Source organism: Alligator mississippiensis, chromosome 14 (assembly GCF_030867095.1).
Source record: "Alligator mississippiensis isolate rAllMis1 chromosome 14, rAllMis1, whole genome shotgun sequence".
Lineage (NCBI taxonomy): Eukaryota > Metazoa > Chordata > Crocodylia > Alligatoridae > Alligator > Alligator mississippiensis.
The window spans coordinates 18,127,423-18,155,127 of record NC_081837.1 but is presented as its reverse complement, the minus strand read 5'-3'; the positions used below and the strand labels follow the sequence as shown (position 1 = coordinate 18,155,127).

General features: G+C 52.1%; 1 protein-coding gene and 1 long non-coding RNA gene across 11 annotated transcripts; one reads left to right on the top strand and one right to left on the bottom strand.

Annotated features, from left to right (window-relative positions):
* Positions 1–271: 271 nt before the first annotated feature.
* LOC132244773 (uncharacterized) lies at positions 272–13,165 on the bottom strand. 6 transcript variants are annotated; one of them, XM_059717210.1, is made up of 6 exons: positions 5,722–13,165; positions 5,439–5,506; positions 5,240–5,267; positions 4,106–4,992; positions 3,709–3,927; positions 272–2,980 (listed from the first exon to the last, which is right to left on the bottom strand). In XM_059717210.1, exon 1 carries the CDS (start codon positions 9,343–9,345, stop codon positions 8,026–8,028), a length of 1,320 nt encoding a protein of 439 aa, XP_059573193.1. In that variant the 5' UTR covers positions 9,346–13,165; the 3' UTR covers positions 272–2,980; positions 3,709–3,927; positions 4,106–4,992; positions 5,240–5,267; positions 5,439–5,506; positions 5,722–8,025. The 6 variants fall into 6 exon arrangements, with proteins under 6 accessions (XP_059573193.1, XP_059573191.1, XP_059573192.1 ...); XM_059717208.1 differs by having other exon boundaries at positions 4,106–4,308; positions 4,468–5,506; XM_059717209.1 differs by having other exon boundaries at positions 4,106–4,544; positions 4,894–5,506.
* A 5,727-nt stretch (positions 13,166–18,892) lies between these two features.
* Positions 18,893–25,909, top strand: LOC132244793 (uncharacterized). Of its 5 annotated transcripts, XR_009456561.1 has the most exons (7): positions 18,893–19,540; positions 19,940–20,459; positions 20,675–20,742; positions 20,914–20,941; positions 21,189–22,075; positions 22,254–22,472; positions 23,201–25,909. It is a non-coding gene; the product is annotated as an uncharacterized LOC132244793 (long non-coding RNA). The 5 variants fall into 5 exon arrangements; XR_009456560.1 differs by having other exon boundaries at positions 20,675–21,287; positions 21,637–22,075; XR_009456558.1 differs by having other exon boundaries at positions 20,675–21,713; positions 21,873–22,075.
* The last annotated feature ends 1,796 nt before the right edge of the window (positions 25,910–27,705 follow it).

The following is a 27,705-nucleotide window of genomic DNA, read 5'->3' as shown; positions in this document are numbered from 1 at the left end:
TACTACTATAGCCTCACCCAAACCACCGGTGTAATATCAAAGCCGAACATAAACTCGAGCCTCCTGGCTATAACTCAAACACAAAGCCTCCTGGCAGAACCATGGTGATCAAACCTCTCCAGGTTGCCATCCTTCACCCAGCTAGAGCGGTTCCTGTAATGCTCGCATCCTAGCTCCAGGAGCGCCAGCCCCAGCCCCAGCCCCAGCCCCAGCCCCTGCCCCTGCCCCTGCCCCTGCCCCTGCCCCTGCCCCTGCCCCTGCCCCTGCCCCTCCGGCTGCTCAGCCTGGCCTCAGCCCTGGGCTTTATAAGGACCAGGCCCTGCCTCCTGCAGACAGCTGGCCCTCCCTAGATGCCCCGGCAACCCGCAGCGGTGCTCTATCCCTGACAACCCACAGCTGGGCTCGTTATGTCCTGCCAGGGCTCGCTCTCTCTCTCCCTGGCAGTTTCCACTCTCTAGGAGCAGGCACCGAGGTGCCCTGCGACAGCATATTTTTGCCTTGTCAAATAAAAACCATTCCAAGCCAAAAGTGAAACGTGGCTGCTCAGCTGACCAGCCCGCCTCTCCTGGCCCCCAACTTCTCAAGCCAGCAACCTTCACCTATGCCAAGGACCCTTTACATAAACAAAGGCATAAAAGCATAAAAATAGAGGGAAAACAAGTTAACTTTCTGGGGTGCATTTTTCTAATAAAAATCTATTGGGTTTTCTAGTACAAATCTATTTTTCTAATTCAAATCTACTGGATATCATTTTAAACAGTACTCTTTTTTTTCAGCTGAGTGTGTGACGCATTCCCTGACTAAGGGGACAGTTATCTGTGGTAAAAGGACACAATGCTTGCCTGGATCTTTTTATACTTATAACTGAGCTGAAAAACACAAAAGGGTAAACCTCTTCCATGGCAGTGTCATTATAGGCCTGCAGTTTGTCTCTGACGCGAGATGTGGGTTCTGTGCACGAATCCCAGAGGAAGTCATCTTGAAAACTCGGGGCACTGGGCAGAGCTTTACAATTAAACAGCTGTTGTTCATCCCAAATCATTTTCAGGATGATATGGGCTCACCAACTTCAGACATGAATCGCATCACCTACTGGCGAGCTACCATTGCCCCTGTGGATGCAGCCAACTGCAATGATACAAAGCTCAGCGACAAGGGACAATAAGGGAAAAAGGATGTTGCATCAAACTGAAACTCCTGGGGGACCCAGGTTTCAGACTGTAGTTACCCAAAGCAGAGCCTGGCCATGGCATGGGGGTTACTCTCACGTAAACCGGCAAAAGCTCTTTAATGGCCACACAGGTGGTAGCTCAGCTCCACAATTCACAACAGCAGCTCAATGCCCCCTGGCACCATGAAGGGCACCTAGGTCAACCCTGCTTACTAGGACTGCCGCCGACTGAATTACCAAGACTGCTTCCTACAGTATATAGGCATCCTTGGGCTCCCACCCAAAAAGTGACTGCTCAGCTCACAAGGCCTGACAGAAATTGCAGTATTAGATGAAGGCATATCGCTGAATAGAAACATAGGGTTAGAATATATCTGATGTAATGTGGCGCATCCATGTCTACAACTAGCATGTACAGATCAGATAATAATTGATAGTACAGCTAGCACTTGTGACTTAAACTATGGCAGACCCTTATGGATAATGACATCATCTTTCTACTGGACAGTACTAGCATCTCAGGTGAGAGACAAATAGAGGTGGATTGTAACTGTGAGAAGACACTTGAGCTAAGGAGCTCTACAGACTTCCAGGCTGTACCCATGGGATGCCAGAAGCATACAAGGATTATGAAAACAGAGGCTTGCTCATCCTGTTCTGAACAGCCCTGAGGATTTTACCAACTGCAGAATGATTTCAGGGCCAAAGAATGTCACGCAGGCACACCTGTCCTGGGACGTGATGGTGGTCTTGCACAGCAGCACTAAATTTGGCCTAATGTACTGATGTTATGTCACAACACCATCAGACAAATGGTCTAAAGCTGCAGGCCATCCTCCAAAAACTGGCAAGCCCAGCAAGAAAACAGGCATCTGAAAACAGTGGAAACAGCTATAAATGGGAAAGATGACTAGATCACAATTAGAGACAAGTGACGGGAACTACTCGCACGCATTTGCAGGCAGAGTTTGGCACCGCCGTAACGATGACAGATTAGCTGGGTAGTCTTGTTCTTGGCAGGCTGGTGTTTTGCACAGGTTCCTGAAGGAAAGGCAGCTCCCCAGGAGGGAACCCCACAGCTGGCATGCATCTTAGCATATTTCCCACACCAGCACACTAGGCAAGTAAATCACATCTGGGTTCTCCCTTGTGCATGTCACAAAACCTGCCATTTTCTTGCTCCCTTCACAACCCCAGTCTTCAGGTACTTGTGGTATGCTGCAGTTCATTGCTGGTCTTTCTAGGATCTTACAAGTACCATGGAAGTGCAACACCACATTTCAGACTCATTCATCTGTTGGAAGGCTTGGGGCGATTTTGCGTCTTTCTCCCATGGAAGACACTTGGGGCTTGGCTTCGAAAGCGCTCGGAATGTCAAGGGCTATCTGCAGGGACAGAGGCATCCCAACTGATGACTGGACCTTCAAAGCTGCTTGTGAAAGCCAAAGCTGCCCTGGTGCAGTGAGACAACCTATGCAAGTTACTGGAGACTCCAGTCCCTCGCCCTGCTTATTGTGCAGGGAGAGCATACTGTGGAGAGCAGCCATCTCCTCCCAGTCTTGGGTCAGACCCTGCAATCCAGAGGTTTCCTGGAGAGGGGTTCCTCTTGGCATCAGGAGAAGAGAATCATGTCACAGAACCAATACGTCTCTCTTCCACACGTCAGCCAGTCCAGTTGGGCCCATCCCAGATCAGGCAGGGGACGATGGACGTAGGGAGGGGACAACAGGGGTGGGCGGGGAGGGGAGGAGTGCAGGGCTTCACCTCCGTTGGGTGAAGCAGCAGGGGAGCAGCCAGGTGAGCTGGAACCTGCGGGAGAAGGGCAGAGTCAGGGAAAGTTCAGTGTGCGGCTCCTCCGCTCACCCCCGGGAACAACCACGGGGTAAAGGAGCATCTCCCCAGCAGGGAGCAGGATGTGGCTCTGAACGTGGCTCAGCGGGGTTTCTGTCCCAGCAGGCCTGGCCTGGACCATAGCGCTGAGCTCAAACCTTAGGGCCCAGAGGTGGGCAATGAGGGGCCAACTCAGGAGATAGCCGGTCTGTCCGGGGCACTAGGGCCCTGGCGGAGGCAGGACAGGTCATCCTGAGCGGCCTGGAGGCAGGGGGCACCCGGTCATCATGTGGGCTGGTGGAGGGGCAGCCCCTCAGGCCTGGGGCTGGCTGGGGTGCAGGGGGGACACTCAGCTTCTGGCTGCCCCCGACCTTCCCCTCCTCCCCTCCGCCACAGTGTCAGGCCTGGGGGTGGGAGGCAGAGACACTGGTCACCTCGCATTCACCCCAAACCACCAGGCTCCGGCCACTGCCGCCACCCCATGCCCAGGCCTCCCCTCTCTCCATCGCTGCCTCCGCACCAGGGACCAGCCCTGGGCGTCCTATCACATCCATCTCCCTTCCTCCCTATGCTGCCTGCGCCTAGCCCTGGTTCCTGCCTGCCATCTGCATAGACACAACTGGACTAACTCTTGGATCTGGCTCATATGTCTTGGAACAGAAAACATTTTTTAAAAAAGGCAAAACAAACTAGGGAAAGCATCGTACCTTTCACGCTGTCCCGGTTTTTTTGGACCTTGAAATTCAATTGTCTTCACTGACAAGTGTGGCGGGGGGTCACAGCCCACATCTACCAGGCAGAGGGCCCTACACTGGGTGGAGGTGTCCCCGTGTCTAGGGCCCTCTGCCTGGGTGCTGGCCTCCATTGTAGGGGGAAGAGGAGCGGTCTGTGTCCCCTGCTCCATGATCTTGGAGGGGCGTTTCCACCTGATTGCACAAGAAGCAACTGCTCAGAGATGGGTCATGGACTGAATTCAAGACCAACAGGCCCTCCCCGACCTGCAAACACCCTGGATCCCAGCCCCGCCAGCCTGCCCTGCAGTGGAAACACTGTGTGTGACACCCCCAGTGCCCCCATACCCTGACAACATGAAAAGCACCATACCTCTCCCTGTGTCCTCCTGGATTTGGACAGCGAGCCTCTGTGCACCCACATCACCCAGGCAGAGGGCCCTGGTTTGGGTGCTGGTGTGCACCAGGTGGGGGCCCTCTGCCTGGGTGCTGGCTTCTGGTCTTGGGGGAAGGATGGTCTGGGTCCCAGCATGCACTTGGGACCCTGCCCCCTTGTCCTGGTGGGTGCTAATGCTCCTGATTGCACAGAAAGGAACTGGTCAGAAATGGATCCCAGACTGAATTCATCCCCGCCAGCACCCGGGAAGGAACAAGCCCCCAAGATGTGAGAAGCACCACTTGCAGCACTGCAGAGCCTGCCCCACCGCCCATGAGTTACCCATGAGGGCCCCGCACCTCACACTCCCCTCTCTGTGCCCCACTTATGCCTCCCAGGCTGGGCAGCACACCTCCGCTGTCCCCTCCACGGGAGGCTGTTGCAAAGGAGAAAGCATACGGCAGTGAGGACAAAATGCAAGCCCCTGGCCCAGAGCTGGCCCCTGGCAGAGGATGGGGGGCGGCTATGGCAGGGGACAGCCATCCATGAAGCAGGGGAGGTCGGTGCAGCACAGACCTATCACCCCACCAGTCCTACAGTGTGACACCCGCAAGGCTCACATGGTGCCCAGCACTGCACACACAAGACCTCCACCCACAGAGCCAGGGCAGCACCCGGCCCCTCGAGTGCAGGCCTGGTACAGTGGGGCACAGCCTTCCCTGGGCACACACAGGCACACACACACTCCCCCTCTCCCTGGGCAGGGGCATACAGGGCAGGCTCACCTCCATGGGGCGGTCCTCCATGTCATGGCCCTACTTCCTCTGCCCCTGGAGGGCCAGCACCAGGGCGCAATTCTCCCTCCTGAGCTCCTCCACTTGAGTCTGCACCAGAATCGCCCCAGCCCATCACATCATGCCCATGGCTGCACCGAGCATATCAGGCCTCAGCACCCAACAGCGACACAGCCTGAGGCACCAGCCAGGCCCCACCTGTCCCCACATGCAAGGTGCCAGGACTCTGTTCCCTGCTTTCACATCCTCTTGGATTTACCCAGCTGGCCAAGCTCAGCCTCAGCCTGCTCCCTCCCTTGCCCCACGGCCCTGCCGGCCTCAGCCCCACCAAACTCACCAGGAGCTCCTCTTCCCTTTGCCAAGCACTGTGGTGACAAAACACATTTTTGGGCTCAGGGAGACTGACGACGCCGTCCCACAAAACAGCCCTTCCCCAAAGAGAGAGTCGCGCAGAAGCAGGGACGGGCCCTGGGTTCAGCCCCAAGCCCTGCGCCACACCCCGGGAACAGCCCGGTCCCTCCCAGCCCCACACCTACCGGGACAGGAGTACCTCTGTGTCCTGTTCCTGGGCTGCCAGGTGGGCCCGCAGCACCTTCAGCTCCAGCTGCAGCAAAGGAGACCGTGCAGGTTAGAGAGGCCTCACGCCACTGCCCATCTGTCTGCGATGGAGCCACCTCTTGCCCCATCTGTCCCTCTGTCCCTGCCTTTGTCCTCCATCCCCCAACCCCAGGATTGTCCCTCTGGTCCACCCCGCCATGCAGCCATCACCTAGCCCACATGGTCTCCTCACAGCCCCCCGCCCCACTGGAACCCACTCACCTGCTGGTGCCGGTACCCGCAGGGGCCTTTCAGCTCCTGGGGAAAGAAAGAGCGTCTGGGGCGATGGGCTCCCTTGGGCAGTGTAGGGGAAAACTTCGTCCCCTGGTTCGTTGGGTGGAGGCTCAAATGAACCAGCCGATTGAAATTTAAAGACTTAGTTTAATAAAGAAAGCATTCCTGGTCAGTGTCATACACGAATTCAGAATTTTGCCATGAGGTCTGACTCTGAACATAGGCAGTGAGGCGGTAATATAGAAAACGTGACGTCATAAGCATAGCAACAGTATAAACCAATCAACATTAGCCATCACTCAGACAAGTCTGCACATGTCTTCAACTTGTTACTGGAGAAAAAAAAAAACTAGTTTAAACCAGTCTGTAACAGCAAGGTCATGACCTGGCTACATGACTTGCTCACAAACAAAATGGCAGACTGGAACCATTTTGTTTTTCCCCTTCATTTCACCCATTTGATCCTTCCGAAGGAGGATCACTCTATTTCTATTTGGCACAGGTCTGTCCATAGTTTCTCTTGCTTTATTTGATTATTTCTTAGTTCTAACACCATGTTTTTAACCATTTCTTTAGATAGTTTGTTCAGCCTTTTTAAGACACAACTTTGTGCAACATAAAACTAGCTGCACAATCACATACAAACTTAACCCTAAAATTAAAACCATACACAAAGCAGACATTATTTTCCCAAGCAGACCTTTGAATAATCCCCTAGGATCTAACCAAGCAAACCAATCTACTGAAGAAACTTTGGGAACGAAGGCTGCTTCAGCGGCTTTTGCAGCATGAACCATCGCATTATTAACTTGGTTTTCTACTAAGTCAAAGGTACTATTTACATAAGTGCAACACTCTTGGCCTATTACAGCACAGGCACCCCCTTCAGATGCTAAAACATAGTCAAGGGCTAATCGGTTCTGCATAACCATTAGTCGTAAATTATCTTGATTTCGGGCTATGATCTTTATAGCGTTTCCCAGACTGGTTATGGCAGTTTCAGTTTCTAGGGCCAATATTTCAACTACCGCTTGTAGTTGCAGGGTATATCTTCCCAAACAGGAGACAGCTGGACCGGTAACTAGTGGAAATATTCCTGCTACAGAACACCCTATTCATTTTCCCACGGTTGAAGGATTTTTATAAGTTTCAAGGGTAGCTATCGCATCTCGTTCTCAATCTGCTCTCTCGGGGCTTTCTCTTTTATTTCGGTGATGCCCTGGAGGCAGAACTTTTGTAACTCTGACTGGAGGGGTTAGCCAGGCTAGATAACAAGATGCGAACCAATTTGGTGGTAGCTGATGGTAGGCTTTAGTCCCGCATACCCAATAGGTTCCTTGCAGGGCCTGGTTATTACTAAAGGAGCCTTCATACCAGTCTAGGGTAAACCGACCTCCAATAGGAGATGGCCTTCCCAAACTGTCAGGAGATGCTGACTTTATGGTGCCATCTCTATAGCAATGGCCTCCTAAAATAAAACATTCCCATATGGTGATACGTGACCACTTCATTGGTTTGCAGGATATTGCTCCAGTTCCGCTAATCTGGTTATTTGGGCTATACCATCCATTAAAACTTTGGCACCATGTTCTCTCTTTAGTATGATTGTTCATCCACACTCCTTTTCCCATATCATAATGTTTACAACTACTATTTCCCACTGAATAAAAATTTTGTTGGGAGTAGTTGTGTACCCAACACATTTCTCCCTGTAAAGGAATCACCGTAAGGTACCTTGCATCAGTCCAAGTGGCATTATTTGGGTCTGCCCACCGCACAGTTAAACTTTCTAAACTCAAGGGACGAGGTATCATAAGAAATCCTTCGCTATGAGCCCTAGGACTAAGACCACACACCCAGCAATCTGAGACGTTTAGGGCTATTGATACCTTTTGTAGCAGACCAAGGTATGTGTTAGGGGCACCTAATACGGCTACATTAAGTAGCACTGTAGCCATAATAAACTTAACAGTCATGTTGGCAAGTATTGTTTGGTTTGCCTCTGCAGGCAATTCTTCTGGGTTTCGTTGTCTGAGTTCACCTTGGTGTTAATAACACTGATTAGTTACCTTTTCTTGGCTTGTCTTCTAGGACGAAGGTTATAGTTGTGAGGGGGTGCAACAAGGTGAGGGGTATCTGCACTCGTTTCTTGAAGACCTTCTTCCTCAGTTTCCTTTTGAGTGGGATCTAATTCCAGCTGGGCTGGTTCTGGGTTGATTTGTTCTTCTTTCTTTGGTGTTAATGTCCTTTTGCAATGAGATGTGTGTATCCAGGCAGATCTTCCATCAACCTTTACGGCAGTATGGGTTGCAGGCAGTCTTTTCGGCAAAATTCCTTTACTAGAACCCATTCACCAGGTCTCAAAGCATGGCAGGGAACATCAGTTGGAATGGGTAAAGCTGCACTGACCTGTGGAAATAAAGCTTTGAAAGTCTTCATGAGTCCTTTGCAATAACTTAACACACTTTCATGACCTTCTAACAGATCTACTGCTTTAATCTCTATGATAGGGTTTAAACCCACGTTCATAGGTCTACCAAATAAAATTTCATATGGCGTAAGTCCATGTTTTCTATTAGGCATGTTCCTGAGGTGCATTAGCACAATCAGAAGAATGTCAGGCCAAGAAAGTCCAGTTTGTTTACAAAGTTTGGGTAATTTTGATTTAATATCTTGGTTAATGCGTTCTACCTTCCCTGAGCTTGCTGGATGATAGGGTGTATGAAATTTCCATGAAAATCCTAAAGCTTTACTAAGAACCTTTTGGATTTGAGAAGTAAAATGCGGTCCCTGATCTGAATCTAATGTAAGTGGTATGCCAAATTGTGGAATCAATTCGGTCATTAATTCCTTTGCTACAGAGACTGCATCTGCTCTTCTAGTGGGGTAAGCTTCTGTCCACCCACTGAAGTGACACACGATAACAAGGACATGCTTGAACCCTTTGCTAGGCGGTAAATCAATGAAATCTACTTGTAAGTTTTGAAATGGTCCATAAGACCAGGGAGTGGCACTAGCCTGGACATATGTGGGTTTGCTAATTCCATGTTGCAAGCATATCGCACAAGTTTGTGAGATCCTTTTCGCTACTGCATGTATAGTGGGTGCGTACCAGTATCTTAAAATGTTTTCTGCTACCCCCCTTTTGCACACATGTCCCATTTCATGGGATGCGCGTGCAAGATGAGGGACAAGGGTTTTAGGGGCAATGATGCTCCCGTCAGGAGACTTCCACAAGGTATCAGAATGTAAGATACAGCCGGCAGAAAGCCACGCATGTTTTTCGGATTCTGGAGCTGCATCCTGGAGAAGAGAAATGTTAGAGGTTGAAAGATCAAGGACTAAACAAAAGGGACTGGCAAGTGGGGTACCATCAAGGGCTGCATGCTGCGTATGTTTATCTGCACAAGCATTTCCTTGGCTCACATCATCAGAACCTCCTGTATGAGCTTTACAGTGCATAACGGAAATCTGTTTAGGGAGTAAAATAGCATCCAGCAAGGCATTAATTAAAGGAGCATGAGAAATAGGAGACCCAGAAGAGGTAAGGAATCCACAATGCTTGTTGCGCGCTCCGGATACCAGGAAGACTGTGAGCTTCAATGACTGCATGTGGTGAACATACGGCAAACCCAGCACGAAGTTGCCCAGTCACGTCTCTTTTGCATGAGCCGTCTACAAAAAAAAATACAATCAGGGTTAACTAGAGGTGTATCTCTGGGATGTGGACGCGGGGTAAATACCTGATCTGTCTGAGTAATGCAGTAGTATCTCCATCGTGCGGTAAAGGTAAAAGAGAAGCAGGGTTTAAAACATTACAACGAACAATAGTAACATTATTAGCAGCTAGAATAGTGCGTTCATAAGAAGATAACCTTGGAGAGGACAAGTGTTGAGTTTTCCTGCAATTTAACAAGGCAGAGACAGCATGGGGAACAGCAAGGGTAAGGGGAGACCCTAACACTATAGCTGCTGATTTTTCTAAAAGTGATGCACCAGCAGCTACAGCACGCAAACAAGGTGGAAATCCTTAAGCAACAGGGTCAAGCAAGGAAGAAAAGTAAGCAATTGGTTTGTAAGAAGAACCAAAAGGTTGGGTTAGGACTCCAGTAGCAACACCTTCTCTTTCATGACAGTATAGTGTAAAGGGTTTATCATAGTCAGGGCGTCCCAATGCTGGTGCAGAGGCTAGTGCAGTTTTTAGGTTAACAAAGGCTTGTTCATGGTGCTCAGTCCACGGGAGAGGGTTATTAGGAGAACCATCCTTTGTAAGCTCATTTAAGGGTTTAGCTAGTAAAGAAAAGTTAGGTATCCATTGCCGACAATAAGATGCAGAGCCTAAAAATCCTTTGAGCTGCTTCTTAGTAGTGGGTCTGGGGAGAGAAAGAACAGCAGAAATACGATCTGCAGTTAGATGTCTATGTCCTTTGGAGATTTCGTGCCCTAGATATATAACTTTTGGCTGACAAAACTGCAACTTAGCTTTAGAAGCTTTATGACCTTGTTGGGCTAAACATTTCAGGAGCTGAATTGTATCTGTAACACAGGCAATTTCAGTTTCCGAGGCAACTATAAGATCATCAATATACTGAATAAGTACTGAGTTACAAGGCAAAATTATAGTATCTAAATCCTTTTTTAACGCTTTAGAAAATATAGAAGGGCTTTCAGTAAACCTTTGAGGCAAACATGTCTACGTATATTGCCTTCCTTTGTAGGTAAATGCAAGAAGAAATTGGGAGTCAGGGTGTACTGGGATGGAGAAAAAAGCAGAACGTAAATCAACAACAGAAAAAAAAGTAGCAGAGGTGGGAATCATGCTAAGGATGGTAGAGGGATTAGGCACAACAGGATGAGAAGGGACAACAAATTGATTAATTTTTCTTAAATCTTGTACAAAATGATAAACAGGTTTTCCATGCTCATCTGTTTTCCCTGGCTTTTTCACGGGTAGGATAGGAGTGTTACAGGGAGAGCGAGTTGGGATTAAAACACCCTGTTGCAAAAGAGCATCAATGACCGGGGCGATACCTTCTTCAGCTTTGCGGGAAAGGGGATACTGTTCTATTGCAGGAAAAGGTTTGCATGCATTGTATGTTAACTGAACTGGCTCAATGTTCAAGAGTTTCCCCGTTTCATTGAGGTGGGAAGCCCACAAGGACTCTGGAACGTCCAAAAGAGATGGAGAGTTGGAGGAGTCTCCATCTATTTGGTTATTCTCAGGGTCTGTAGAGAACAAGAGCATTAAATTTGGGGTCTGATCAGAAGGCAGATCTAAATATATACCCTCAGGGGAACAGTAGATTGTGGCACCTAATTTACACAGCAAATCTCTTCCTAACAAGTTTACCAGAGCAGTAGGACTTAACAAAAAGGCATGTTCAGCAGACAGAGGTCCTATTTTAACTAGAGCAGGGTTAGCGTATACATGTGGAATGACCTGACCCCCTAGTCCAATTGCATTAACTATTTTAGTTGTAGGCACAAGTTCCTTAGCTTCCTCACACTTTATAGTGGACATAGAGGCTCCCGTATCTACTAAGAAATCATGAGGTTGTTCATTGACCACTATGGTTACACTAGCGTCTTCAGAGGCTTTTACAAGAGAATTTAGCAAGGCACAATCAGGAGATACAGAAGTCTCTGAAAACCGTCATTGGGGGGGGTTTGGAGAGTGGAAAGCTAGAGAGCGGACTGGTTGAGGCCGGTTTGGGCAGTTTGTTTTCCAATGTCCTCTTTGCTTGCAATAATTGCAAATATCATCTGGACGCAGTCCATGTTGGGAACGCAGCTGAAAAGGAGGTGCACTTGGTCTGAAGCTAAAATTTGGGTGAGAGCTCTGATTGGACGTTGGGGCCCCAGGATAAAAGTCTTTGTGAGGTTGGGCGTATGGGCGAGGATCAGTACGCCGTTTTTGTTCTAAATTTTGAATTTTCAAAGCCATTAGGTTAGTCTTAAGTTCTTTTCTTTTTTCCTTTTCCGCCTGCTGTTGTTCCCATAAATCGATACATGCCTGAACAATTTCAGTCATTTGTTTTCCTTTCCAGCCTAGAACCAACTGCTGTAATTTTTCTTGTAACTTCGGCTGTAAATTCTTTACATAGGTGGTAACAATCAACCCTCGCATGTTGTCTGCAGCAGGATCAATGCTGGTATGTCTTTGGATTGCTGCACAAAGTCGAGTTTGAAAATCTGCTGGATGCTCGTCAGGATTTTGTTTGCCAATTTCTACTTTTGTCCAATCTACATGAGTCTGAGCTACTCTGGTAATGGCGTTTAGCAAAGTAGCTCTAGCATTTTGCAAATTTTGCAGTCCTTGATTTTCTTCATAATTGTAATCATTTTGTGGCCAAAGGGTGCCATCCGGAATATTCCTAGTTTCTGCAATTCGGAGTCATTTTTGTTCTGGATTTAACAGACTATTTAAGAGCCAGTTTACATCAGACACAGTGGGACTGTAAATACTAAAGACCTGCTGCAATTTATCTTTAAAATCAGTAGGGCTTTCTCTGAGTTTTGGAAAGGTATTACAAAAGGTAGTGATATCACTAGCAGTCCAAGGGACATGAACTACAGTCCATTGGCCTCCTGGTATTTGAGGCGGGTATTGTCGCAATGGGCAGAGAACAGTTGACTTAAAATACTGCGGGTCTCCGAAGGTGGTCACAATCAATCTTCCTCCCTCTTGGGCATATAGGGTTATTACAGTCTGCCCATTTGAACCTCTTTGGATATTCTTCACCTTGTATAAGGGTCTTAATTCAGCCTTTAAATTTTTCTTAACTTCTCGCATACTAGGTAGGCCATCATCATCGGAGTCTAAATTAATTGAAGCTGGGGGAGAAAGCAGGCTTGCTGGCGGCTCTGTGGGTGAACAGCTAGCTGCAGCAGCAGGAGGAGCAGGGTTGACTATTTGGGCAGGAGGAGGAGGAACAGGACTAGGTACCTAGGAATCTAGTAGGTCTTCTGTATCTTCTTGGGTGCGGGTAAAGTTGGGCGCCGGCATAATAGGGTAAAGGTTTTTATATGTTGGAGGGCCATTTGGAGCTGGTGGAACACTAGGGTTTTTCTCTTTTATAGGAGGCTGAGCCAATTTTTCCTCCTTTAATGTAGCCAATTGCCTTTTTAATTTATCATTAGAGTCTCTGAGACTAGTCTCAATAGATTTTTGTTTTCTTTTTGAAGCTTCATTATCCCATAGGTACCAATATTTCATCTGCTTTGGCTTAGGTATCTCTAAGAATCCCCTCAGGTAATTTAATTTATCGGGATCAAAGGTTCCTTTATCAGGAAACTGTAACCCAGGGTTTTCATAGGTATAACCATTCCAAGCATGTGCCAATTTAACTAAGCGCTTTTGCTTCTTTGGACCCAATTTAGTTCCATACTCCTTACACATATACCCCAAAGGTGTTTTTGGGTCTGGGCAAGAGGATCTTTGATCCATTGCCAGGATAATATAACAGAACCAGGAGAGATTTACCTGAGACACAAGAGGAAGGGGAAACGGGTTCATCAGAGCGATGCCCGGTGCCAGAGACACAAAAGGATGCACAAACTGGAACACGAGCCCTTGCTTTCAAGATTGGCTCGCAAGCGGCCAACTTGGGGTGGCTGCCCATGAACCAGACACAAGGGAAGGACACAAGACAATCTCTCAAATATAAATCAGAGTTATCAGGACAGACTGTTAGAGGCCAGTAGCAAAGGGATAAACAGAGAAAAGTCTAGGCGTCCCCAGACAAAATCAGAACAGTCTACCTGTCAGGATCCCAAGTCAGTCAGATTCAAATCTTTAAGTCAGTTTCAAATAAAGTATCTTTCAGTCAGTCAGATAAAATAAACTAAGTCTTATACTTATAAAAGTAACGTAGGGAGCGCTTACCGCCGAGAAGACATTACTTGTCCAGACTAGGGAACACTGAGACCCGTTAAGTGAGATTTTTTTAATTAGGATCTCTTATCTCTGAGTTTTGGTGCCACGGGTGTCAGTTGTATCACCAGACTGTTCAAGCTGCCAACCCCGTGTTCCGCCGCAATCGCACTGCTGACACCAGAAAACTGTAGGGGAAAACTTCGTCCCCGGGTTCGTTGAGCGGAGGCTCAGATGAACAGGCCAACTGAAGTTTTAAGACTTAGTTTAATAAAGAAAGCATTCCTGGTCAGCGTCATACACAAATTCAGAATTTTGCCATGAGGTCTGACTCTGAACATAGGCAGTGAGGGGGTAATATAGAAAATGTGACATCATAAGCATAGCAATAGTATAAACCAATCAACATTAGCCATGACGCAGACAAGTCTGCACATGTCTTCAACTTGTTACTGGAGAAAAAAAAAAACTAGTTTAAACCAGTCTGTAACAGCAAGGTCATGACCTGGCTACATGACTCGCTCACAAACAAAATGGCAGACTGGAACCATTTTGTTTTTCCCCTTCACTTTCTTGCACAAGTAGGTGTATCACAAGTAGGTCCCGGGAGCTGATACTTCCGCTCTATGTTACATTGGTCAGGCCCCAGCTGGAGTACTGCATCCAGTTTTGGGCACCGCACTTCAGGAGGGATGTGGATGGCCTGGAGAGGGTTCAGATGAGGGCCACTTGTCTGGTTAAAGGTCTACAGAAAAAACCCTATGTGGACCGATTGGGAGACCTGAATCTCTTCAGCCTTTGCCAGATGAAGCTGAGAGGTGATCTCGTGGCTGCCTACAAACTCATCGGTGAGCGGGGCTGTGGCGGCCCAGTAAGGAGTGCTCCTGCATTGAGCCACCCACCTCCCTTCACCCCACCACCTTCCAGGCTCCGAGTGCCTCCCTGGGAGTGCGTCACGTCTGGCCAACCCCCTTCCTGGAGCACACCCGCTAGCCTGGGGTTTCTGCTGCCACCACCCAGAGCTCTGGACTTAATTCGGGCTCTGCGCACTCTGGGAAACACAGGCCTAGTAGCCCTCAAGGGGACCTGATTCACTTCAAGAAGTTGGGATGCTTCCCTCAGTCAGAAGCACAAGTAGTGGTCTCCCTTAGTCAGCCGAACCAAGGGGACCCAAGGCATAATCTAGACCCACTCCCAATAAGTCTCCCACCCTAGGAACAAAGGAGAACTTTATTGGTTACAGGGGTAGGGTTAGATTAGGGTACAGGGTAGAGCATTGACAGAGAAATCCCATTGAGCAAACTCCTGTGGCTGGGGTAGCCTTTGATCTCGCATCTGAGTTACAGCAAACTATATATCTTGGTGGAGCTCAGGTAGCTTACTCACGAGTGTGCAGGCCGGGAGCAGTCTGAGGCCCTCGGGGGCGCGCGGCGGGCTGTGGCCAGCAGCCCTGGCATGTGGGTTGGGGAATGCAGGCCGGCGGACTAGAACTGGCACGGATGCATAGCGGTTGATTAAAGATTATTTTACTTACACCGTAGATGGTCACGGTGCAGGCAGGAAAACTTGCTTGAGTTGCAGTTACAAATAGGAAAGAAGAGTGGACAAGAGTTCTAACCTCGTGAACTCTAGCCCAATCCGGCTGAAGGCTCTAAAATCACGAGCCCATTGACTCAACCGGAGAAAACAACTCGGAGAAGAGCTCTGGATACACACACACACGAAGTTTGCTAGGCTCCGTGGAATAAGTGCGCAGGGAAGGGGTTCATCGAGGGATCGCGCTCGGCGACGGGGAGAGGCCAGAGGTTGATCAGACCCCTATAGCCTTCTTAAGGCACACGCTGGGTCCGTTAGGCTCTGCAGCGCTTAGAGTTCTTCACGAGACGTGAAGTCCTCCTCCTCCACGAGATGGTTGTGGAGTCCTCCAACTTGGGTGGAAACCGCTCAAGCCTCTTATACGGCTAGCAAGCCAATCGCTAGCCACCACGTGGGAATAATTTAGAACTGGCCAATAGTGGGACACAAATTTGCATGCGGGTGGCGGGAACTCCTTTGCACCGTGCACTTCTCCTTGCAACCGAGAAATGCACCCTGCAAAGAAAGCTCCTCATGGTGGGAAATAATTTACCAGTGCCGAAGAGCACACACACAAAATCACACCCTTGGGTTGTGACAACGAGTATCATCCAGGGGCAGTTGGAGAATCCCTCTGGAGGCAGGCGGTTCCTTCATCATGACTATTGAGAGAGAGAGCAAGTTTCAGGTGGTACAGCTCTTCTTTGTTCCTGAGTATCCCTCAGGGCTGCTGCTCTCTTCCTCCCAGGCAGTCCTTAACTTGTGACCTCATTTACCTGGTCCAATGGAGGTCAGCACCTGTTGGCCATCAGCCAACCAATTTGAAATACATCACTAGTTGCCGGGCAGACTCTAGCACACCAGGAGGGAAGCCCCTTACCCAGGTATGTGATACTAGTCACACAGGCAGAGAGAGGTTCCCCCCTCCCTCAGGAATGTATCCAGCTTGGGTTACCTAAAGAGATAAGGTAAGGATGTGTCTCTCTGCTGGGTCCATCTTAATTAAAATTGTCACAGAGCTGAGTTTCTGGGAGGGAAACAAAGGTGGCTTTCTGCCATAGAGGCCAGCAAGAAATAGTGGATCCAATATTTTCCATGGCACCTATTGGGTTTACTACAAATAATGGCCACAAACTGGAAGACACAAAATTCAGATTGGACATCAGGAAAAAAGTCTTCACCGAGAGGGTTGTCAAAATATGGAATACGCTTCCAAGGGAGGTGGTGCTGTCCCCTTCCTTGGAGGTGTTTAAAAGCAGATTGGACACACACCTGGCTGGGGTCACCTGACCCAGCACTCATTCCTCCCCGGGGAAGGGGGTCGGACTCGATGATCTAATAGGTCCCTTCTGACCCTAACATCGACGAAACATCTATGAAACTATGAGAATCATGAGAAAATGACCTTCTGCCAATTGTCTTTTCCATGACAAAGCTCCACCAATATGTGTGTGGCACCCAGGTACAGGTCCAGGCAGACCACAAATCCCTGGCAGCGATTTCTGCCAAGCCCGTAGGACAGGCTCCGGCACGGCTCCACAGGATGCTGGTGCAGCTCCAAAAATATGACCTCTAGATTCACTGTACCAAAGGCAAAGACATGTTAGTGGCTGACATGCTTTCTAGAGCCACAACACACACTCCTCCTCCTGAACCTGATCTTTTCCACTCAGGAAAGGTGATTCACGGTCTGATGGAAATGGAGCCACTCAGTGAGCAGTGACTCCAGCTCTTACAGGAGCACGCGCAGCCTTGCAAGGACCTCCAAGCCCTTACAGCGCAGCATCTTAATGGATGGCCGAGCAGGCAAAAACGAGTCAAACCTGAACTAAAGCCCTACTGGCCTCTCAGAGACCAAATCCGAGTCAGGATGATTTGCTTAAGATTGGTCCAAATATAATAATTCTAAGTGGTGTGAGGACTCATATGTTAACATTGCTTCACCGGCCCCATCAAGGCATAGAAAGGTCAAAAGCGCGAGCTGAGCAAATCATGTATTGGGCTAAAATGAATGCCCGCATCGAGCAATGGATTGTGAGCTGTGCACCTTGTCACGAGCTCCAACCCAGGAATCAGAAAGAGCCTGGGATCTCACAGCAGACATTTTTGACCTATGGGGAGAGTTTTATTTGATCCTAGTCGACTATTACTCCAACTATCCTGAAGTTTTGCACCTGCCAGACAAACCAGCTGGCATAGTGGTAGGCAAAATAAAGTCTGTTTGCTCGTCATGGCTTAACTAAAGGAATTGTCTGTGATCACCTGCCATTTGCCAGTCACACGATGAAACAATTCGCCTCCGACTGGGGCAGAACCATCGTGCAACAGTCAGAGTCAGGCCAAACGCACAGTTCAGAACATCAAATCAAAGTTTCCAAAGACTTTGTAGGACGGCTCTGATCCATGTGGGGGGCTCCTGTAAGAGTGTAAGGAATGGGAGCTTTTTCTCTCTGACAGAAGCAGGGGTGGAGGGTTCAGAGGCCTTTGTAACTCTGCATTTGCAGATGGGGCAGGGCGCATGTGTTTGTGTGTGCACCTGGGTGTTACTGCTCTGTGTGTGTGCACGCAAGTGTGACTGGAGGGGTGTAGTGGGGCGGTGTGCATGTATGTAAGCTCTATATGTGTCACTGCTATGTACAGCACGGGGTATTGTCCACATTCTCCACTGGGACCAGGCCCAGCAGCGCTGGGCAGGGGAGGCCGCATCAGAGGTAGGTGCATGCTGACCCTTGCTCCGGCCGGCCTGTTCTTCCCGGGATCCTGTCATCCTGCTGTGCATAGAAAGGGGCTCGAGCCAAGCTGGGCCCTGTGTTCCCAGCCCCAGGCACTGCCCTGGTGTGCCCTGACCCCACAGGGCAGTGATCAGAGAGGGGCTGAGATCTGGCACCAGGGGCTACTGTTTAACCACGACCCCCTTGTCCAGGCTGCATTCACCCGCCAGCCAGGGCGGTCACTGCTTGGGCCACACGCACAAGGACGGACAATGCGCCCAAAGAGTTTAGGGGCTCAGGTCATCGCGGGCTGGGAGCACCCCCAGGCCAGGCCAGGCCAAAGGCGCCCGCAGCCCTCGCACTCAGCACCTTGCCCAGGGGCCCTCTGGTTGCCATGGCAAAAGAGCTGTTATGCCTCGTGACATCACAATGCCCAGCCTCGCTCTCAGGTACCGGCTCCTCCCAGTGCTCTCCTGCCCTTCGCCCACGCCACTCGCCCGTCCTCGTGCCCTTAGTTCCTGCGTTGTTTAGAGATAGGTCGTTAGTGCAGTGGTAGGTTTATTAGGTAGTTTGTGTTTTCATTAGGTAGTTTGTTAGCTTCTTAGGTGATTAGTTGGTTAGTTTCTTAGGTGATTAGTTTGTTATTTCATTAGGTAGTTAGTTTCTTAGTTTGATAGGTATTTAGTTTCATTAGTTAGTGTGTTATTTCTTTAGTTAGTTCTTAGTTGGTTCAATAGTTCCGTAGTTAGCTAGTAATTTCCTTTATTCATTAGTTAGATTCTTTGTTGTTTAGTTAGTTGATTAGGTTTTTAGATAGTTAGTTATTTAGGTAGCTGTTGTCCAGTTACATCTCCGGGTGTCAGATGCCAGCGCCGGTTGGGGCTGTGAGTGCCCTTTCTCACTCAGCCATGGGGGCAGCACTGGGGACATGGCGCGGGCCCGGTATGGGGACTTTTGGGAGATGTGGCAAGCTGTGAGCAGGGGCTCAGGCTGCGCCAGGGCCCAGCACTCGGCCCCGGGTGTCGTCCCTGCTCTCGGCAGTCCGGCTCCTCTTTCCCTCCAGCTCAGGGCTGTGTTTCTTTGCAAATGCTCCAGCGGGAGAACCTGCCCCTGATACAACGGCGCTCTAGCAACATGTTTGAGACCTGGGGACCGTGCACCCATGGGAGCGACGAGGGCTGGGCAGCGCGAGAGGCTACAGGGCTGTGTGGCCTCCCGTCCCGGCAGGGTTTGGCTTGCAGGCCAAGCCCACGCTGTCCCACCTCCAATCTGGACACCCCTGACCCGTGCCTCCTGCTCCATCTGTCACCCCCTGCTCTTCACCAGCAAATTCCCTGGGGATGGGCAACAGGACCGTGCCCCATGGGCTCCTCATGCTGGGCCAGGTCCTGGCCCTGCAGCCCCTGCCCATGCCCCAGCCCTGGGAGTCTTCCCCCTGCCAATGGCCCTGCTGCCCTCTGCTCCCTTGCAAGGTGGGGCCCACACGGGCTCTGGGATCCCCATCCTAAAAGTGGTGCTCAGTCCCACCCAGCCTGATGCTCAGCCCTCATGTCTCCTCAGCACCAGATGCCAGCTTGGGTGCAAAATAGGTTCTGCCCCCCATTAAAGGATCCCCACCTTCCCCTCCATTGGGGAGACCCTGCACCCGGTGAGTTTGGGTCCGGCATAAGCTGTGGAGGGACTTGGGCGCTTGCATGGGGAGTGCGTAAGGTCTCTGCATGAAGGCACCTCGCGCTCCCTCCTCACCTCCTTTCCCAGGGCACCGAGCTGATCCAGCCAGCAGACCCCTCCCCAGCCTTACTGCTTTGCATCCCCTTGCCCCCAGCACCCACCCCCTGCCAGGGGCATTTGCATCCCAGGGGACCTGCCACGTCCATGGGGTCTGTCCCCACCCTGCTCCCTGGAGGGACTCCCACCCGACCCCAATGGAGGAAGGCCCTGCCCTTGCAGCGCGCAGGACTCCTGGCAGGTGCCCCCACATGTTACATCGCAGAGGGGCTGGTTGCCCTGCTCCGTGGCTGATGTGTGGCCCCTTGTCTCCCCACAGGGCTGGGAGCTGTGCTGGGGGCAAGCGACGTGAGGGGCCAGACGTGGCCACCGCACCTCCCCGCTGCCGTGAGTCTTTCCCCTGCCTGGGGAGTGGGACGGGTGGGTCTGTGGGTGGGGGTCTCGCCACAGGTGCCCTGTGCCCCTCCCAGCCCCACGCAGCACACAGGACCCTGGGGACAGTCTCCGTCTCCTGCCAACTCCAGGGGCCCTCCAAGGAGAAGGGAGGGTGTTGGGGTCATCCCTCAATCACAGGGACAGTCCTTCTCCAGTCCAAGTGTCTGGGGGGACCTGGGACCTGGAGGTGGGAGGTGGGGACTCCCCTGGGACAGGGGGGAACAACCAAGCCCTGGGATCCCCAGGGCCCAGCTCTAGGAGCCCTGCCCGGCCCCGGGGCTCGGGAGGCCACCAGCCCTGCATCATGGGGAGATGGGACCTCACTGCCCAAGGGAGCCCATCGCCCCAGACGCACTTTCTTTCCCCAGGAGCTGAAAGGCCCCTGCGGGTACCGGCACCAGCAGGTGAGTGGGTTCCAGTGGGGCGGGGGGCTGTGAGGAGACCATGTGGGCTAGGTGATGGCTGCATGGCGGGGTGGACCAGAGGGACAATCCTGGGGTTGGGGGATGGAGGACAAAGGCAGGGACAGAGGGACAGATGGGGCAAGAGGTGGCTCCATCGCAGACAGATGGGCAGTGGCGTGAGGCCTCTCTAACCTGCACGGTCTCCTTTGCTGCAGCTGGAGCTGAAGGTGCTGCGGGCCCACCTGGCAGCCCAGGAACAGGACACAGAGGTACTCCTGTCCCGGTAGGTGTGGGGCTGGGAGGGACCGGGCTGTTCCCGGGGTGTGGCGCAGGGCTTGGGGCTGAACCCAGGGCCCGTCCCTGCTTCTGCGCGACTCTCTCTTTGGGGAAGGGCTGTTTTGTGGGACGGCGTCGTCAGTCTCCCTGAGCCCAAAAATGTGTTTTGTCACCACAGTGCTTGGCAAAGGGAAGAGGAGCTCCTGGTGAGTTTGGTGGGGCTGAGGCCGGCAGGGCCGTGGGGCAAGGGAGGGAGCAGGCTGAGGCTGAGCTTGGCCAGCTGGGTAAATCCAAGAGGATGTGAAAGCAGGGAACAGAGTCCTGGCACCTTGCATGTGGGGACAGGTGGGGCCTGGCTGGTGCCTCAGGCTGTGTCGCTGTTGGGTGCTGAGGCCTGATATGCTCGGTGCAGCCATGGGCATGATGTGATGGGCTGGGGCGATTCTGGTGCAGACTCAAGTGGAGGAGCTCAGGAGGGAGAATTGCGCCCTGGTGCTGGCCCTCCAGGGGCAGAGGAAGTAGGGCCATGACATGGAGGACCGCCCCATGGAGGTGAGCCTGCCCTGTATGCCCCTGCCCAGGGAGAGGGGGAGTGTGTGTGTGCCTGTGTGTGCCCAGGGAAGGCTGTGCCCCACTGTACCAGGCCTGCACTCGAGGGGCCGGGTGCTGCCCTGGCTCTGTGGGTGGAGGTCTTGTGTGTGCAGTGCTGGGCACCATGTGAGCCTTGCGGGTGTCACACTGTAGGACTGGTGGGGTGATAGGTCTGTGCTGCACCGACCTCCCCTGCTTCATGGATGGCTGTCCCCTGCCATAGCCGCCCCCCATCCTCTGCCAGGGGCCAGCTCTGGGCCAGGGGCTTGCATTTTGTCCTCACTGCCGTATGCTTTCTCCTTTGCAACAGCCTCCCGTGGAGGGGACAGCGGAGGTGTGCTGCCCAGCCTGGGAGGCATAAGTGGGGCACAGAGAGGGGAGTGTGAGGTGCGGGGCCCTCATGGGTAACTCATGGGCGGTGGGGCAGGCTCTGCAGTGCTGCAAGTGGTGCTTCTCACATCTTGGGGGCTTGTTCCTTCCCGGGTGCTGGCGGGGATGAATTCAGTCTGGGATCCATTTCTGACCAGTTCCTTTCTGTGCAATCAGGAGCATTAGCACCCACCAGGACAAGGGGGCAGGGTCCCAAGTGCATGCTGGGACCCAGACCATCCTTCCCCCAAGACCAGAAGCCAGCACCCAGGCAGAGGGCCCCCACCTGGTGCACACCAGCACCCAAACCAGGGCCCTCTGCCTGGGTGATGTGGGTGCACAGAGGCTCGCTGTCCAAATCCAGGAGGACACAGGGAGAGGTATGGTGCTTTTCATGTTGTCAGGGTATGGGGGCACTGGGGGTGTCACACACAGTGTTTCCACTGCAGGGCAGGCTGGCGGGGCTGGGATCCAGGGTGTTTGCAGGTCGGGGAGGGCCTGTTGGTCTTGAATTCAGTCCATGACCCATCTCTGAGCAGTTGCTTCTTGTGCAATCAGGTGGAAACGCCCCTCCAAGATCATGGAGCAGGGGACACAGACCGCTCCTCTTCCCCCTACAATGGAGGCCAGCACCCAGGCAGAGGGCCCTAGACACGGGGACACCTCCACCCAGTGTAGGGCCCTCTGCCTGGTAGATGTGGGCTGTGACCCCCCGCCACACTTGTCAGTGAAGACAATTGAATTTCAAGGTCCAAAAAAACCGGGACAGCGTGAAAGGTACGATGCTTTCCCTAGTTTGTTTTGCCTTTTTTAAAAAATGTTTTCTGTTCCAAGACATATGAGCCAGATCCAAGAGTTAGTCCAGTTGTGTCTATGCAGATGGCAGGCAGGAACCAGGGCTAGGCGCAGGCAGCATAGGGAGGAAGGGAGATGGATGTGATAGGACGCCCAGGGCTGGTCCCTGGTGCGGAGGCAGCGATGGAGAGAGGGGAGGCCTGGGCATGGGGTGGCGGCAGTGGCCGGAGCCTGGTGGTTTGGGGTGAATGCGAGGTGACCAGTGTCTCTGCCTCCCACCCCCAGGCCTGACACTGTGGCGGAGGGGAGGAGGGGAAGGTCGGGGGCAGCCAGAAGCTGAGTGTCCCCCCTGCACCCCAGCCAGCCCCAGGCCTGAGGGGCTGCCCCTCCACCAGCCCACATGATGACCGGGTGCCCCCTGCCTCCAGGCCGCTCAGGATGACCTGTCCTGCCTCCGCCAGGGCCCTAGTGCCCCGGACAGACCGGCTATCTCCTGAGTTGGCCCCTCATTGCCCACCTCTGGGCCCTAAGGTTTGAGCTCAGCGCTATGGTCCAGGCCAGGCCTGCTGGGACAGAAACCCCGCTGAGCCACGTTCAGAGCCACATCCTGCTCCCTGCTGGGGAGATGCTCCTTTACCCCGTGGTTGTTCCCGGGGGTGAGCGGAGGAGCCGCACACTGAACTTTCCCTGACTCTGCCCTTCTCCCGCAGGTTCCAGCTCACCTGGCTGCTCCCCTGCTGCTTCACCCAACGGAGGTGAAGCCCTGCACTCCTCCCCTCCCCGCCCACCCCTGTTGTCCCCTCCCTACGTCCATCGTCCCCTGCCTGATCTGGGATGGGCCCAACTGGACTGGCTGACGTGTGGAAGAGAGACGTATTGGTTCTGTGACATGATTCTCTTCTCCTGATGCCAAGAGGAACCCCTCTCCAGGAAACCTCTGGATTGCAGGGTCTGACCCAAGACTGGGAGGAGATGGCTGCTCTCCACAGTATGCTCTCCCTGCACAATAAGCAGGGCGAGGGACTGGAGTCTCCAGTAACTTGCATAGGTTGTCTCACTGCACCAGGGCAGCTTTGGCTTTCACAAGCAGCTTTGAAGGTCCAGTCATCAGTTGGGATGCCTCTGTCCCTGCAGATAGCCCTTGACATTCCGAGCGCTTTCGAAGCCAAGCCCCAAGTGTCTTCCATGGGAGAAAGACGCAAAATCGCCCCAAGCCTTCCAACAGATGAATGAGTCTGAAATGTGGTGTTGCACTTCCATGGTACTTGTAAGATCCTAGAAAGACCAGCAATGAACTGCAGCATACCACAAGTACCTGAAGACTGGGGTTGTGAAGGGAGCAAGAAAATGGCAGGTTTTGTGACATGCACAAGGGAGAACCCAGATGTGATTTACTTGCCTAGTGTGCTGGTGTGGGAAATATGCTAAGATGCATGCCAGCTGTGGGGTTCCCTCCTGGGGAGCTGCCTTTCCTTCAGGAACCTGTGCAAAACACCAGCCTGCCAAGAACAAGACTACCCAGCTAATCTGTCATCGTTACGGCGGTGCCAAACTCTGCCTGCAAATGCGTGCGAGTAGTTCCCGTCACTTGTCTCTAATTGTGATCTAGTCATCTTTCCCATTTATAGCTGTTTCCACTGTTTTCAGATGCCTGTTTTCTTGCTGGGCTTGCCAGTTTTTGGAGGATGGCCTGCAGCTTTAGACCATTTGTCTGATGGTGTTGTGACATAACATCAGTACATTAGGCCAAATTTAGTGCTGCTGTGCAAGACCACCATCACGTCCCAGGACAGGTGTGCCTGCGTGACATTCTTTGGCCCTGAAATCATTCTGCAGTTGGTAAAATCCTCAGGGCTGTTCAGAACAGGATGAGCAAGCCTCTGTTTTCATAATCCTTGTATGCTTCTGGCATCCCATGGGTACAGCCTGGAAGTCTGTAGAGCTCCTTAGCTCAAGTGTCTTCTCACAGTTACAATCCACCTCTATTTGTCTCTCACCTGAGATGCTAGTACTGTCCAGTAGAAAGATGATGTCATTATCCATAAGGGTCTGCCATAGTTTAAGTCACAAGTGCTAGCTGTACTATCAATTATTATCTGATCTGTACATGCTAGTTGTAGACATGGATGCGCCACATTACATCAGATATATTCTAACCCTATGTTTCTATTCAGCGATATGCCTTCATCTAATACTGCAATTTCTGTCAGGCCTTGTGAGCTGAGCAGTCACTTTTTGGGTGGGAGCCCAAGGATGCCTATATACTGTAGGAAGCAGTCTTGGTAATTCAGTCGGCGGCAGTCCTAGTAAGCAGGGTTGACCTAGGTGCCCTTCATGGTGCCAGGGGGCATTGAGCTGCTGTTGTGAATTGTGGAGCTGAGCTACCACCTGTGTGGCCATTAAAGAGCTTTTGCCGGTTTACGTGAGAGTAACCCCCATGCCATGGCCAGGCTCTGCTTTGGGTAACTACAGTCTGAAACCTGGGTCCCCCAGGAGTTTCAGTTTGATGCAACATCCTTTTTCCCTTATTGTCCCTTGTCGCTGAGCTTTGTATCATTGCAGTTGGCTGCATCCACAGGGGCAATGGTAGCTCGCCAGTAGGTGATGCGATTCATGTCTGAAGTTGGTGAGCCCATATCATCCTGAAAATGATTTGGGATGAACAACAGCTGTTTAATTGTAAAGCTCTGCCCAGTGCCCCGAGTTTTCAAGATGACTTCCTCTGGGATTCGTGCACAGAACCCACATCTCGCGTCAGAGACAAACTGCAGGCCTATAATGACACTGCCATGGAAGAGGTTTACCCTTTTGTGTTTTTCAGCTCAGTTATAAGTATAAAAAGATCCAGGCAAGCATTGTGTCCTTTTACCACAGATAACTGTCCCCTTAGTCAGGGAATGCGTCACACACTCAGCTGAAAAAAAAGAGTACTGTTTAAAATGATATCCAGTAGATTTGAATTAGAAAAATAGATTTGTACTAGAAAACCCAATAGATTTTTATTAGAAAAATGCACCCCAGAAAGTTAACTTGTTTTCCCTCTATTTTTATGCTTTTATGCCTTTGTTTATGTAAAGGGTCCTTGGCATAGGTGAAGGTTGCTGGCTTGAGAAGTTGGGGGCCAGGAGAGGCGGGCTGGTCAGCTGAGCAGCCACGTTTCACTTTTGGCTTGGAATGGTTTTTATTTGACAAGGCAAAAATATGCTGTCGCAGGGCACCTCGGTGCCTGCTCCTAGAGAGTGGAAACTGCCAGGGAGAGAGAGAGCGAGCCCTGGCAGGACATAACGAGCCCAGCTGTGGGTTGTCAGGGATAGAGCACCGCTGCGGGTTGCCGGGGCATCTAGGGAGGGCCAGCTGTCTGCAGGAGGCAGGGCCTGGTCCTTATAAAGCCCAGGGCTGAGGCCAGGCTGAGCAGCCGGAGGGGCAGGGGCAGGGGCAGGGGCAGGGGCAGGGGCTGGGGCTGGGGCTGGGGCTGGGGCTGGGGCTGGGGCAGGGGCAGGGGCAGGGGCTGGGGCTCCTGGAGCTAGGATGCGAGCATTACAGGAACCGCTCTAGCTGGGTGAAGGATGGCAGCCTGGAGAGGTTTGAGCACCATGGTTCTGCCAGGAGGCTTTGTGTTTGAGTTATAGCCAGGAGGCTCGAGTTTATGTTCGGCTTTGATATTACACCGGTGGTTTGGGTGAGGCTATAGTAGTAGGAGGAGGCTTCATAGGGACCCACAGGGGGTGGGACCCTGGCGCCAGTGAGGGCGCAGTATTCTAAGGGGGAACCCCAGTGGTATGGGAACCCCGGCACCAGTGAGGGCACAACTTGCGGGGTGCGTAGACCCCAGCCCCAGAGAGGGGCGGCTTTGAGAAGCCCCAGCACGGGCACGACAAGCCCCAGAGGGGGGGCAGTGTTATTAGGAAGCCCAATAGGGGCCCAGCGAGCCCTAGAGAGGGGGCAATATTATTAGGAAGCCCAGTGCGGGCGCAGGGAGCCTCTGAAGAAGGACTAGTGCGGCAATAAACCCCGGAGCAGGGTGGTGCGCTGCGGTTGCCCCCAGCGAGAGGGGGTAGTGGCGCGGTGAGCCCTGGGAGAAGGGGGTAGCAGTGCGGTGGGCCCGAGAGTCAGGGGGTGTTGCCGAGAAGTCCCCAGAGTGGGCGCAGAGAGCCCCAGACGGGGGGCTGTATTTTAGAAGTCCGAGTTCGGGCGACATTGCAGGGAAAGCCCCAGGAGGGGGCACTATTGTAAAGGCCCCAGACAGGGGGCAACACTATAGAGAAGGCCCCAGAAAGGGGCAACATTACAGGGAGGCCCCGAGTGGGCTCAGAGAGCCCAAGAGAGGGCAGTACAGCAGAGGAGGCCCCAGAGAGCGGGCGAGAGTACGTAGAGGAGGCCCGAGAGACAGGCAGTATATATAGAGAGAGAGACATACCAGCGTCTATCCCATCAGCGAGGCTTGGGGCGTGGTATTAGGGGTTGGTAGGAGCCACGCGTAGCCCATAAGGCTAGGGTGCCTGGACAGCACCCAGTATACACGGAGACCCCTGGTGGGTCCAGGAGAACGCAGGGACGGAGGTCCCAGCTAACCGTGCCTAGGAGATGTAAGGCAGCCTCCCAATATATACTGAACATGAAAGACGTGGTGGGCGAGAATAGAGGGTGCCCTTGGGCCAAATAGGCATGGAGAGGGGGCCTTAAGGAGACCACAGCCCTCCTGGAGGACCCCGCCGTGACATATGCGATGAATAAAATAAAGGCACATGTGGTGCTGTCGAGGGGATCTGATGGGGCAGTTGTTTTTATTTCAGTAGGCTGCAGTCCTGCCTCAGACCCTGCCCGTCATTGCCTCTCCAAGCTCCTGGGATAAGGGCAAAGTCAGTGAAGTGTATAGGAGTGCATCTTGGTCCCCCTAACCTCTATGGGAAATTTTCTTTTGACTCTGTAAAAACATGACCTTTGGGTTTGTCCTCAAACAAAATCAGTCCCTTCTCCAGTTCCTGCCCAGGATTGTCTCTGAACCCTCCTGCAGATAACCTGGGCCTTCCTGCGCTGTTGCATGTGAGGGCAGGCTGGGCAGCTTGCTGGGAAAACCTGCAAGGCCAGACACTGGGCACAGCACAGGTAAGTGAAGGAAGACCTGCTGTTCTGGATCAGCACATGAGAGCTCAGGTGGCTCTGCTTGTACGTGCTGGGCCGATATACCGCACATCCGGTCCTTCTCAGCTGGTTG